The 13814-nt window shown below is 48.6% G+C and overlaps 1 protein-coding gene across 5 annotated transcripts in view; it reads right to left on the reverse strand.

Moving 5' to 3' along the window:
* CHKA (choline kinase alpha) overlaps nucleotides 1-13814 on the reverse strand; it is a 56239-nt gene that overhangs the window by 24085 nt on the left and 18340 nt on the right. For 3 of the 5 annotated variants that reach the window (XM_040971130.1, XM_040971126.1, XM_040971129.1), the window contains exons 2-3: nucleotides 12117-12228; nucleotides 1087-1140 (exon numbers count right to left, since the gene is read on the reverse strand). In XM_040971130.1, the coding sequence (XP_040827064.1) occupies nucleotides 1087-1140; nucleotides 12117-12228 (166 nt within the window). Of the gene's footprint in view, nucleotides 1-1086; nucleotides 1141-1880; nucleotides 1911-12116; nucleotides 12229-13814 lie in introns of all 5 variants that reach the window. The other 2 variants (XM_040971127.1, XM_040971128.1) reach the window with 2 other exon arrangements.

Genomic DNA, 13814 nt, shown 5'->3' on the forward strand with positions numbered 1-13814 from the left:
CACAAGGGGAGCAGGCAATAGCTGCAGGGCCCACGGGGACCTGAAAGATGGGCAAGTTGGGGACAGTTGACACTGGCATGATAGAGGCAGCCTAATTTCTGCTACACAATTGAGGACGAGAAGTATGAGGTCACTGGGGACAAGGCAGTCAAGAGACTCTGCAGGGCAGAGGGCAGGGGCAGCCGAGACTATGGCAGGGCAGAGGCAGGGGCAGCCGAGACTCTGCAGGGCAGAGGGCAGGGGCAGCCGAGACTATGGTAGGGCAGAGGGCAGGAGGCCTCAAAGGAGCAGGGAGCTTTCTACAGATGAGCAAGGCAAAACCAAGCCCAGCAGCAGCCCAAGATGAAAACACCCCCGCTATTTCTCAAGTGGAAACACCCTAGGGCAGGCTGCAAGGCAGGGACCTCTGAGAGGCAGGCATCCAAGGGCTGTCCAGAGGAGGGGGTAAGGCATGCCAGCAGACCAAGAATGCAATCCCAAGTGATTAGGCCAAGCACTCCACTCTGCCAACCAACCAGCTGCCACCTTCCACCCCAAAGGGACTGCCCACAAATGTAAACTTGTGTTCTTGGTAGGCCCAATGAGAGGGCTGGACAAGAAGAGCATCCCAGCAAGGGGCACAATGAGCTAGCATCAGTCGCAGTGGACACCATGCACACGCTGGAACCACAGCTGTGCCTGGATGGTGAGATGCAGAGGACTCCTGGGGGTGAGGCAACACTGACTTTTGTGCACATGCACACACTGACCCCTCCCTGGCCAGGGTCCCCTTCCTCAGGCTGCGTGTGCTCACTGCTCACCCCCATTCATCCGTGTATCTGTCTGAGCAGGGCTGCGAAGAAGCTGCTCCACCTAGGGCGACTCTGGTTGCTGCACACCTGCAGGAGGACCCAGGGGGACAGAGAGCCCTGCACCAGACTGTGCCCCAGCCTTACCACCAAGGAGCCAGGAACTCCACGGCTGGCCGCCAACACACCCAGAGCCACTCCTCTAGTTCTCTAGTCCCCAGAGACATCACCATACCACTGAGCAGGAGATGGCCGAAGTAGCACACATCTCACAGAGCAGACGCGCTGAATTACTTACTTGAAATTCACTTTCCTTCTGAGTTTGTTCGGATCCCTCTTTATTACAGGACCTCTATGGATGAGAAAGAGCAAACACCTACGGTGAGACGGGGAACACCGAGCAGACACTAACCCTGTAGTCACATGTTGACCAAGGCCCTTGGGCACCGGCGCGGTTGGCCGCAGCCTCCAGCACTAGGCCCAACGTTTGGAACACTCCTCTCTTTACCAGCAAAAGGTTATGCTGACAAGAACACAACAGTGCTACACCTAAAAGGTGTCCTATGTACCTTCACATTTCAATGTCAGAGGCAAGCCAACAGGTGTGCTCTGCCCCTCAGGCCTCATAAAGACGCACAGGCGGGCCAGCCTGGCGCTGACAGAACCTCACACTTCAAGTTGGCCTGAAAGAAAAGGGCATGTCAACATGCCTAAGGCTGGCTGGCATGGGCCAAGCTGGGCTGGGAGAGGCCACAGAGCCACCACAGCCACTGCAGATATGACTGCACGACAGGAGAGTAGTGTGCTGGACTGCTAAGCCCTGAGCTTTCAGGCCTTTAGTCAGGTGTTTTCAAAGCACTCCCACCTCAAGTGCTTCATCAGCCAAAGCTGCCAACTGTCCTCCACAAGGGCAGGGGAGGCAGGCCAGAAGCTCAGGCTTGTCAAAATAGGAGCTCAAACACCACCTCCAAAACACACTGTTCATAATAATTAGGTTACATTGCACAAGTCAGATACAGAAGAGATTCCATAAAGGAAACTCTTTTAAAAACTTAAGGTAACATATTCTTGAACATCCCATGAAAAACATACCTTTGCATTCCACAGCTTTATCAAAAATACCTGTACCAAGGGTGGAAAGTATGGACAGGAAAAGAAATGCCACGTTAAGCAACACCAGCTACGCTAGCACCAGTCAAACCCAGCAACGGACAGCAGCCACTCTGGTCATACATCACAGTAACATCCCACGGCAGCTTTACGCATGGTCTGTCTGAACAGGGCACCTGCCATCCTACTCAGTAAAGAAGTAAACAGAACACCCACAAACACAAGGTTTATGTGCAAAGGCTCATAATGCTCACACTCACAGACTCAACATTCTCTTTAACACACACTTAAATATACTTGGTACAAGTACAGAAGTATAAATGGGGATATACAGCATTTTCATTTGTGTTGCCTGTGTTTCTCTGATAAAAGCTGTAACAGGTTAAATCCCGTTACAATGAAAGCTATAAAAACAAAAGTGCTACAAAAACACTTTGAGCTTTGCTAGTGCTTTGACAGGCGCTGGGAGACCCTCGAGAGGAACAGGATGGAACTGAAGCCCACCTCCCCAGTGCTCGCACTGTCACAGCAGACTCCTAGTAAACAGAAGTCCACCAGGTATGCATGGTTGGTCTCTGTCCAAAGCACGGAGCGACTCCTGACGCTCACTAGCCTTTCCACTGCGGAGCGTGGAGCACCGGACACTGGCATGGCTGCCATGGCCACGAGAACCCTGAATGGGCAGAAACGCTCCTTTCCCAGAATCCCTGTGCGTTAGATCTGGATGTGCGGCTGCAGCCTGCTCTAACGGGATTTGACCTGTACGCAGCTCTGCGTGCCTACGGTTACTCCTGCAGGGTTACCCCCAGGCTGTGCCCGCCCAGGGTGCACAGCGCACGGTTACTCGTGGCTACTCTGCAGCAGAAGCCCCTCAGCCTCGCGGAATGGTGCTCTCTGGCAGGCGCTTCCTTCAAAGTTACGAAGTGGCTTAGCTCCCAAGGCCATCCCTTTAACATCTTAGGCCTGTGCCAGTCAGTCCCACCAGCAACTTCCCCACCACAGCCCCCCGCAGGGCGTCCGTGCACCCCAAGAGCACCATCACGAGGCAGGGTGGACTTCTGCAGCCCTCAGCCCTCCGTTCTGTTTCCTCAGTACAGAATGCCCAGGTTCCCTGAGTTCCGGCCAACAAGAGCAAGAGGAGGGCAGCTTGCGCCAGGAGACACTGTGAGCGGGCAGCAGAGGCCGCCTCCTCCCTCGGGGAGCCAGCCATACACGGATTCCCTGGGCAAAAGGAACGACAAAATCTATTTTACCCAAAAAAATGCCCAGTAAAATATATTTTGTAATCTGTGGGATTTTAATTCAGTGGCAGATATTTATTTGAGACAGTTAATAACAGACATTTGCACAAATATTTAGCATAACTTCCAGCTTTTCTCCAACTAATTTGTAAGTTAATAAAAATCACCCTTTAAGACTAATTCTCTGCCACAGCAGCAGCATCCCATATGGGCGCCAGTTTGTGGCCGAGGAAACGAGCAGAGGGTAGCCCAAGTCCTTGGGCACCCTTACCACACGGGAGCCCTGAAGCTCCTGCCTTCAGGTCAGCTGGCTCGCCAGTACGGCCTTTCAGGGAGAGACTTGCAGATGGATAAACTTTTACCCTCTGTTTCTGTAAAACCAAATAAAGTAGTAAAATGACTTTTGAAAAATCACCTTGGGGGCAAGTGCAATGGGTCAAGGGGCTAATCTCCTATCCCCAGCGCATCACTTAAGGGCACCGGCTCATGTCCTGGCCGCTCCACTGCCCTTCCAGCTCCCTGTCTGTGGTCTGGCAAGGCAGCTGAGGATGACCTAACGCCTTGGGACCCTGCACATGGGAGACCTGGAAGAAGCTCCTGGCTTCGGGGCTCCCTGCTCTTCTCCCTGTAGAGATACAATCCCTGAAATGTCCCACTCACGGCTTTTGAAAAGAAATACTCACACGATAAGCCCAAAGAGATCAGAATGTCTCAATGCATTAACAGTCAACTTTATAAATATATTAAACATGAGAGGTTTACACATTGTAAACAGGTCCTTGGATGTTGTAAAGCTCTCAGAGGAGGGAGGGAGGAAGCAGGGGAGAGAGAAGAGGATAACTGCCTCCTGCCTCCCCCTTTCTCTTCCCCCACCTTCCCCTGTCTCTCCCCACCTCCCTCTGCCGCTTCGCTCCTTCCTTCCTAGTTTTCTTGAGAATCTATAGGTTACATTATGCATTCACTAGCCTGTGAGGTAGAAAATAAAACAGGCTGAAGTGATAGCAACAATAAATTATGTGTAATTAATATGTTGTTTTTATAGTTACAAAGTTTTCTTCTAAGATTTATTTATTTTTACTGGAAAGGCAGATTTACAGAGAGAAGCAGACAGAGAAAGACCTTCTGTCAGCTGGTTCACTTTCCAAGTGGCCGCAATGGCTAGAGCTATGTCAATCGGGAGCCAGGAGCCAGGAGCCTCTTCCGGGTCTCCCACGCAGGTGCAGGGTCCCAAGGCTTTGGGCCGTCCTCCACTGCTTTCCCAGGCCACAAGCAGGGAGCTGGGTGGGAAGCAGCCAGTATACAAATTGGCGCCTATACGGGAGTCCAGCGTGTGTAAGTTGAGGATCTTAGTCCTTAGGCTACTGCGCTGGGCTCCCAGAAGATGTTAAAACACAAAAGTAAGTCTTTGGCTAGACAAGAGCTTTTAGACTTAAAAGTTAAATTCCTCAGTCTAAATTCTATTATCTAGAAAGTAAGAAACTTTAAAAAAAATACGTATAGCTGAGTGTACATTTTTTTGGTAAGATTTATTTACTTTTATTGGAAAATCAGATTTACAGAGATAAGCAGAGACAGAAAGATCCTCCGTTTACAGATTCACTCCCCAAGTGGCCGCAACAGCCAGAGCTAAGCCAATCTGAAGCCAGGAGCCAGGAACTTGTCTCAGGTTGCCCACATGGACACAGGGTCCCAAGGCTCTGGGTCATCCTCTACTGCTTTCTCAGGCCACGAGCAGGGAGCTGGAGGGGAAGTGGAGCAGCCAGGACATGAACCAGCGCTCATATGGGATCCTGACGCAAGCAAGGCAAGAATTGTACCCACTACACTATCACACCGGACCCAAGACATTTTATAAAAAGTTTTGAGGGCCCGACGCGGTGGCCTAGAGGCTAAAGTCCTCAGCTTGAACACACGAGGATCCCAAATGGGCAGCAGTTCTAATCCCGGAAACTCCACTTCCCATCCAGTTCCCTGCCTGTGGCCTGGGAAAGCAGTGGAGGTCGCCCTGAAGAAGCTCCTGGACTCAGCTCTGCACGGCTCCACCACTGCGGCCATTTAGGGAGTGAGCCAGCTGACAGAGGATCTCGTTCTTCCAGGAGGGCCGCTGCCGATGCCACTCTGGGCTCCTGGCACCAGCCTGCTGGCCCTGCCAACAGCTGGCTCTCAGGGAGTGAGCCAGTGGAGTCGGTCGGTCAGTCTCAGTCTCTCTCTCTCTCTCTAATAAATAAAAATTCAAAATGTAAAGAATTGAAACAGACGAGAGACTTGTAATAGTTTATGGTACTCTCTCTATCACAACAGTCTACAATGACTCCGCACTGTTGAAGACAGGACACGGGACTAGCACATTTGAAGTGTTCTGACTGACGTGAGGGAGTTTCAAAAAGTTCATAGCAAAATGTGTATTATGGAAAAGTTACACAGGGATTTCAAATCCTTTTTGTAAAAAACAAGCATTTAATTCCATCTTCCACAAACTTTCTGAAGTACCTTTGTAGGTAACTAGAGGCCTCAGACTCTTCTCCAAGTTCATGTCGAATGCAGGGTAACCTGGGGTGAGGCTGAAATGCTGCCACAGGGGCGCCCCCCGAGCTGCCGGCAAGCATGCCTTCACTGTGTGCCTGAGCACGCGTCCACAGCAGGCAGCACTGCAGAGATCACGCAGGCGCTGAGCACCAGGCTGAGCAAGGGGCACCACGCGAGGCAAGGCGAGAGCTCACACCTAACTGACCGAATGCTCGGGGTGGCAGGCCAGTGGAACTCCAGTGTCTCACGAAGTCTGGCTGAGGCCCACAAACTTCTGCAATCACTAAAGGAAACCGTCATCTTCTACTGAGGAAACAGAAGGAAGGAATCTGAATTATCTTGGACAAAAAACCCAAAAGAACAAAACCACAAAGTGATATATTCCATCCATGACATTCTGAGCTCTTACTCACTACACTGTTTCAGACACAGCACACACTATAGCTGGTGCTACTTAACAAGCATTACAACTTTCTTTAGTAAAAAAACATTTTGTGGAGTCCAAGAACTAAAAGAAATTAAAGCTGTCACGAATGCTCCGACTTGAGAAGGCTCATACTATACCGTGAATCGTGTCTGTCACCTGGACACCAGGGTGCTCCAGGCATGATCGCATGGACAAGCCTGCAGCAGAGAACACATGCATATACGGCTCATGTGGTACATTCCCCACGCCCTCGCTCCACCCGCAGACATGCCTCCCCAGGGCGCTGGCCACGGTCACACCAGTGCTCCAGGGAGCACGCGTCTGCACTGGCTTCATGCTATAAATTCCAAACAATGAAGAGCAGCAAGACAAAGACACATCGGACATGTCAAAATTAGACACAGCAGTCTGTGGGGGATTTAGTCATCAAACGAAGGCACCAAGGCAGGTATGGAAGGACCATGGGCAGTAATTTGGCAACCATTTTTGGAGACCATTAGCTAGACAAATGCTGGGTAAGACCAAATGAGAATACACAGTCCTGGAAAATGTTTTACCTCTAAGAGGGAAATTTTTGCTAGCTTAGAGAAACAGAAATAATTAGACCATGCTCAAAGTACAAGGGGATTTTTTTTTTTCTTAAATTAACAAACAATCTATACTCGTAATGAACAAACACAATTAGCGGGAAAAGACAATTCCTGGGCTCCAGTCCCCATGGCAGGAAGCTCACTGGCAGTGCCGTCCTCTCACGGTCGGGGGACTGCCGGCTAAGTCCACGGGCTGCTTTTATCAACTTCTCAATGGTCAATAGTTTATTATTAACTGTCTGTGAGCTATCCCATATTTTATTGTAGTTTCATGTTAATGAAACTGGAGTTAAGATAAGACACAGCAGAGGTCTTGTGCCAGTGTCTCAAGCTATCCTCTTCTGAATCCCTAACACATATCTGCGTTGTGCCTTGACACCTTTAACTTTATTATGGTTAGTAACCAAACAAGCACTAATATTAGCTTTCTTTTACCAAAAATAAAAAAGGCAAAGAAAAACATTTTTCCAGACAACATTCAAGAGAGATCTCTGGTGTATATTATAAACATTTACGCCTGTGGACCGCTGCTAACGGTGAGGCCAAATCTCTCTACTCATGCAAAGGAGGAAATGGGCTTCACGGTCACTGCTGCCGGAGCACGGCCAAGGCGGTCCCGAGACGTCTGCCACCCAGTACAGGTGACACTGAGTAAACGATACGTACTGACATTTGTGTCTTCCACAATTCATGATAAACAAGCACACTGGTTAAGTGTGACCAGCCAGACCTGCTTCTGTGAAAGGCTGCTACCGACGTCGCAGGGCCGTGTGCCTTCCCAGCACCAGAAAGGAAGGCCAGGGAGTCACATTCAGAGCTCGCAGCTCGCCTCTTGCAGCAATCCCACCTCTCCCCCGAGCAAGGCTAATCCAGCCCATTTCAGGCCACGGTAACTCCACAGGCAGCCTGTCTGATCCTCGCTGTCCGTGCTGCAGGTGGAAATAACCTCTCACTAAAGTTAAAGCTATCTGGGCAAAACAGGAACTCTGCTTCGCGGACATGGGTTCCTCTAAGACCAAATTCTTGTATTTTAACAACTCCCTGTAAGTGACAGTATAAAGCTAGCTGTTTGTGTCATCTTTCTTCACAGAACCCTTCTTGTCTAACGTGGGGATGCTGGAATCCCCCGACACAAACGTAAATCCTCCAGGACACACTGTGACATCTAACCGACCCACACAGCAGGAGCTCACTTCTGTCTCGTCTGGTACAGAGTCAGGCGTCTGTGGGACAGACTGTGGGCCTTAACACCAGCGGAAGGCTTTACCGTAGCTTTCTGGTACTTAACCCTGAGAGACCTGCATCAAAGAACAGTAATTTCATTGTCATTATGGAAATAAAGGAAGTGAGTCATCCCATGACACCAAATCGGAAATAAGCACACTGAGAAGTATCCAGATACTTTAAAACCAAGTCGCTTGTAAACATGAGAAATACTTCTACTTAGTATTTGATTTTCAGAGATAAAAACAGTTCAAGTATTCAATATAAGTAGTGACAAGGAAAACAACCAACGTGTCCTAGCTCACAGCTGGCGGTCTGCAGTCAGCACCGAGGGAGCGGCGAGGTCTGAGCCGCCTGCGGGACGCTCACCCGGCTGCCGGGCACAGTGGCGGGCACACTGCAGGGCTCACACGGAGGGACAGCGACTTGGAGCTGTGCTGATGGGTTCTGCCTGCGGTCCACACGTTTACCAGGTTAATGTGACTTACTACTTGGGGTGCTGAATTTTCTCACTCAAACCTTTTAAGTTAACGCAAATTCTGACAACTTGATCAATTCTGACATAATTTCCGTAGCAATGGGACAAAGGCCTGCAGACAGTAAATCTCTCCTCCCACTGCAGGCCAGATTCACTCAACAGTTGATTGCAGCAACCAATTAAGAGGGGGGAAAATCTTAAAAGTACAGAAAGCATCTGAAAAAGGAAGTCAGCTTGTGGCGAACTCCCGGGCACCGCGTGTAACAGGTGCTGCCCTCTGGCGTCCTGTGCGTGCTCCGCCTGCTCGGACTCCTTCCTGCCTCAGCATTTTAGTTTTGTTTTGTTTTTGTTTTTTAAATACTTATTTTTTTTATTGAAGGGCAGATTTACAGAGAGGAGAGCGATATTCCATCCACTGGCTCACTTCCCAAGTGCTCACAATGGCTGGTTCTTCCACATGGACAAGCAGAGCTGGATGAGAAGCGGACCAGCCAGGACATGAGCCAGCATATGGGATCCTGTACAGTATTTGTCCTCACGGAAGAAGCAAAGGGACAGTCTTTCCCCAATAGAAATGACCTCATTGCCCAGGAGTCACACTGGCTCCACACAAAGTCATCTCCAAATGCTCTAGCTGCCATTACTTAGGAGGTGCAGCTTCAACCAAGGAATCAAGGTTAACACTGGCCAAACGGACCCAATGAAATGACTCAGTAGCTAAAATCCTCACCTTGAGAGGGCCAGGATCCCATATTAGTGCCAGTTCATGTCCCGGCTGCAGCATTTCCCATCCAGCTCCCTGCTTGTGGCCTGGGAAAGCAGCGGAGGACGGCCCAAAGCCTTGGGACCCTGCACCTGCATGGGAGACCTGGAGGAGGCCCCTGCTTCAGATCGGATCCGCTCTGGCTGTTGCAGTCACTTGGAGAGCGAACCAGCAGATTTTGTCTCTCTTCTCTTTACAAATCTGCCTTTCCAATAAAAATAAATTTTAAAAACTTGCCTAACAAAAATGTAACTGAAAAGCAAAACTTCTTCTGACCAAAATCAAAATCGAATGTAAAACATATTCAATTCCATTAATTAGTCTGAGATGATTCCATCTTCTTTAATAAGCTTCAACTATTCTATTGTTCCGACTTACCTAATACTTTTTTTCCTTGAAAGTAAGGACATAGAACTCTGTTTAAACAAATTTTATTTCTAGACAGTTTATGTTCTCCAGTTTCCTTCCTGACTGCTAACACTTCAGCAAGGACAAAGGGCAGGGTTGGGCCTGACACTCAGGATGCCCACAGGGTTCTGTGATCGGACCTGGCTGCCAACTCCACCTTCCTGTCAATGCACTTCAGGTCGAGTGACCAGGAGACCTGAGTGAGTTTTCAGCTCCAGGATTCAGCCCAGCCCAGTCTGGGAGTGTCGTGGACATCTGGGGAATGGTCTCTCTCTAAATAACAAAATTTGGTCAAAAAACAAACAAAAGAATCAAAGATTAACAACTGACAGTGAATGTTTATTAGGAAAAAAAGCTAATTGCCAAGTTGCAAGCCATGCTACAGTGGCTTTAACTAAGTTACCTAAACACTGACCCAATGTTTAACATGGTAGCCACTGGCCATGGGACTATTTAATTGAAATAAAATTTAAAATTCAATTAACTGGCCACACTTGCTATACCTTAAGCTCTCACAGTCACAAGTGGCTGCTGCCAGGAATGCTGGACAGCCCAGATCCAGAACATTCCATGACTGCGGTGCTACTCAAGGGCACAGGACTCCAAATTTGGTCCAGTACATGGAAGTGCACACTGGAAACAATTCCATTCATTATAAACAGAAATGAAAGCCTTATAAAATTATATTTAACAGAAATCTGATATCTCACTGCAATTTCAGTAAGTGTTCATAGCATTAAATAAGTATTATTTAGCAGGCCTAGCGCAGTAGTTTAGCAGCTAAAGTCCTCGCCTTACATGTGTCAGGATCCCATATGGACACCGGTTCTAATCCCGGCGGCCCTGCTTCCCATCTGGCTCCCTGCTTGTGGCCTGGGAAAGCAGTGGAGGTCGTCCCAAAGCCTTGGGACCCTGCGCCCGCGTAGGAGACCGGGACTTCAGACTGGCTCAGTTCCCGCCACTGCGGCCACTTATGTAGTGAATCATTAGATGAAAGATCTTCCCCTCTGTATATCTGACTTTCCAATGAAAAATACACAAATAAATTTTAAAAAGACCATAAACTTAAAAAAAAAAGTACTGCTTAGGAACCTGTGCTATGGTGTGGCATGTTAAGCTGCCACTTGCCATAGTAATGCCACATCCAGATACTGTTTGAAACTTGACTGCTCAATTTTCAATCCAGTTCCCTGCTGACGTGCCTGGGAAAGCAGCAGAGGGTGGCCACGTGCTCGTGTCCCTGCACCCATGTGAAAAGACCCAGAAGAAGCTGCAGGCTCCCGGCTCCGGGCTGACCCACCCATGGGTGCTGTGGTCATTCGTGGAGTGAAACAGTGGATGGAAGATCTACCTCTCATATTCTGTAGATCTACCTTTCTTTCAAGTAAATAAATAATCTTTTTTTTTAAGCATTGCTTTAACTCAAAACACAGAAAACATAAAAGCAGTGATGGGACTTAACTGTTACAGAATGTGAACAATCCTCAAAGAAATACTTTAAAAAAATAGCCAAAAGGACATCAAGCATTTTAAAAAACATGTTTTTAAATTGGAAAAAGGGCATCTGTACTGAAGAACGTAGCCGTCTTCCACAGCTCGCACTGCAGCCCTAGTTCAACCAAGGCACGCACTTCAGCTTTCCCGCCCAAGGGCACAGCAGACATGCCTGGCGGCTTCTAGCACCTTCACAACTGGACACAGCCTAAGAAAAATGTACTCGATGAAAGGGTCCCTTCACATTACGACAATCTAGACTGCCAATTTTTTACCTTAATATTATTAATGATATCATCAAATACAGATGTGGCACAACCTACTTTGGGGATTAAGCTAAAACAGTCTGTCTTTCTAAAAATCTAACCAAAAGCAACGTGGTTCTATTTCATGAAACTAAAAATGGATTCTTCCAAGAAAGAGCAAAATGGATGGTAAAATCTCAGCACAGAAAAACCTTAAAATATTTCTGTATGTGGTCAGCGAAGTGATAAATTCATGGCATAAATACCATAAGAGAAAAAATTAGACATGTGGGAGATCCTGTAACTGAGTAAGACAGTTCAACAAACTAGATAATTTAATCAAAATATCAAATTTAGAATTATAAACTTAATTCAAGTTTTTACAGAAATGTAAGCTGAGGCTCATTGGGATCACACTTCCATCTTTTTCTACTAGAACTCTTCTACGATCTTTTTTAACTGACACGTAACTGTGACACTCACGGGGTAAAACCCTTTACACAAATCTAAGACTGAGCTAGCAATTTTCGGTGTATAGAATACAAACCCAAGAATCACCAGGCCCCATTGAAGATCTAACCAACATTATACTTTTTACCTTCTCAAAGTGTAAGAACTGAAATATCAGGTCTAATTGACTAATAAATAATAATCAAAAACAAGAGTTACAATGCATACAATAAACCAAACTGTGGAGCCCAGCTAAAATGAAGTTAACTTAGATATTCTTAGACATGCCTCTAAGAGGCTGGCCTCCGGCTGGGCACCCCACAGAGCACTTCAGGACGTCAGGAAGCCCGCCAGGGTCACCCAGGGCCTCACCATCTGCAGGATGGCCCCATACAGGCGCAGCAGCACTTTGCGGGGTTCGTCGCCGATGCTGTCGGTGGTGTCCGGCAGAGAGCACTGGAACAGCATGTTACTGAGGCCGCCCCTGCGGAAGCAAGAGGACCGTAAGAGGACTATGCCGCACTGCACTGCTCACTGTCCTCCCCTGGGTGGGACAGGCAAAGCAGCAGGCCCCACCAGAACCATTCTTTTTTCTTTTTTGCATTTATTTATTGTTATTGGAAAATCAGATACAAACAGAGAAGAGGAGAGAGAGAGAAATATTTTCAATCCATTGATTCACTCCAAGTGGCCACTACGGCCAGAGCCGAGTTGATCTGAACCCCAAGTGGCCACTATGGCCAGAGCCGAGTTGATCTGAAGTCAGGAGCCAGGAGCTTCTTCCGGATCTCCCACATGGGTGCATGGTCCCCAAGGCTTTGGGCCGTCCTCGACTGCTTTCCCAGGCCACAAGCAGGAAACTGAATGGGAAGCAGGGCCGCCGGGATTAGAACTGGAGCCCATTTGGGACCTTGGCTCATGCAAGGTGAAGACTTTAGCTGATAGGTTACCATGCCAGGCCCCACAAGAACCATTCTTTTTGTAACTTGCAGGTCAATCTCTCAGAGCTATTAAAAACATAAATAATTAACTCCATAGTTTTCAGATTAATTGTATCCACAAGTCATATTACAAGTGAGCTTCCAGGATGAACTCGGTGGCACAGCAAGTTGCACCTCTGCCTACAATGCCAGCACTCCCTGCCCACACAGCCAGCTGGAGTCCCAGGTCCAAGGCCTCGCCACCTCTTCCAGGGTCCCAGTTTCAGCCTTCCCCAGCCCAAGCTGCTGTGATCCTTTGGAGAGAATCCTTCAGAGATGGAAAAACCTCTCCTTCTCGGTAAACACTTTTTTTTTTTAAGGATTTATTTTTATTATTTTTTATTGGAAAGGCGGATATACAGAGAGGAGGAGAGTCAGAGATGAAGATCTTCCATCCGATGATTCACTCCCCAAGTGAGCCGCAACGGCCGATGCTATGCCGATCCGAAGCCAGGAGCCTCTTCCGGGTCTCCCACGCGGGTGCAGGGTCCCAAAGCTTTGGGCCGTCCTCGACTGCTTTCCTGGGCCACAGGCAGGGAGCTGAATGGGAAGCGGGGCCGCTGGGATTAGAACCGGCGCCCATATGGGATCCCGGGCGTGCAAGGCGAGGACCTTAACCACTTGCGCCACCGCGCCGGGCCCGGTAAACACTTTTGTAGACAACTCTGATCAGTGAGACCACTTGGGAGTAAACTAGTGGAAGGAAGATCTTTGTCTCTGTCTCTCCTCTCTATATATGTGATTTCCAATAAAAATAAATAAATCTTTTTAATAACAATAATATGCTGACCTACTGGCTTAAATGTGCCCATATGATCAAGTGCAAAGATGGCCCCATCTCTGGGGGGCACCCATGCAGCACTTTGCCTCTCCCCGCTGCGGCTGCCGAGCCCTTTAGTGCATCTCCATCCGCTGTTCCCTGCAGCTCCCACACAGCAGCTCCGCAGAGGCACCTGTCAGCCCCAGCTCCTTAGGAACGCGCCCACATGCCTGTGTCCTGAGGCACTAACAGAAGCTGGGCCCCCCCAGTCTCCTCAGAGGATTAGACTCCGCCCTGGGCACCTCCACCCAGGGATGGGCCAGCCTCCTG

The sequence above is a fragment of the Ochotona curzoniae genome, unplaced genomic scaffold (genome assembly GCF_017591425.1).
Source record: "Ochotona curzoniae isolate NIBS_2020 unplaced genomic scaffold, NIBS_Ocur_1.0 scaffold_4937, whole genome shotgun sequence".
Lineage (NCBI taxonomy): Eukaryota > Metazoa > Chordata > Mammalia > Lagomorpha > Ochotonidae > Ochotona > Ochotona curzoniae.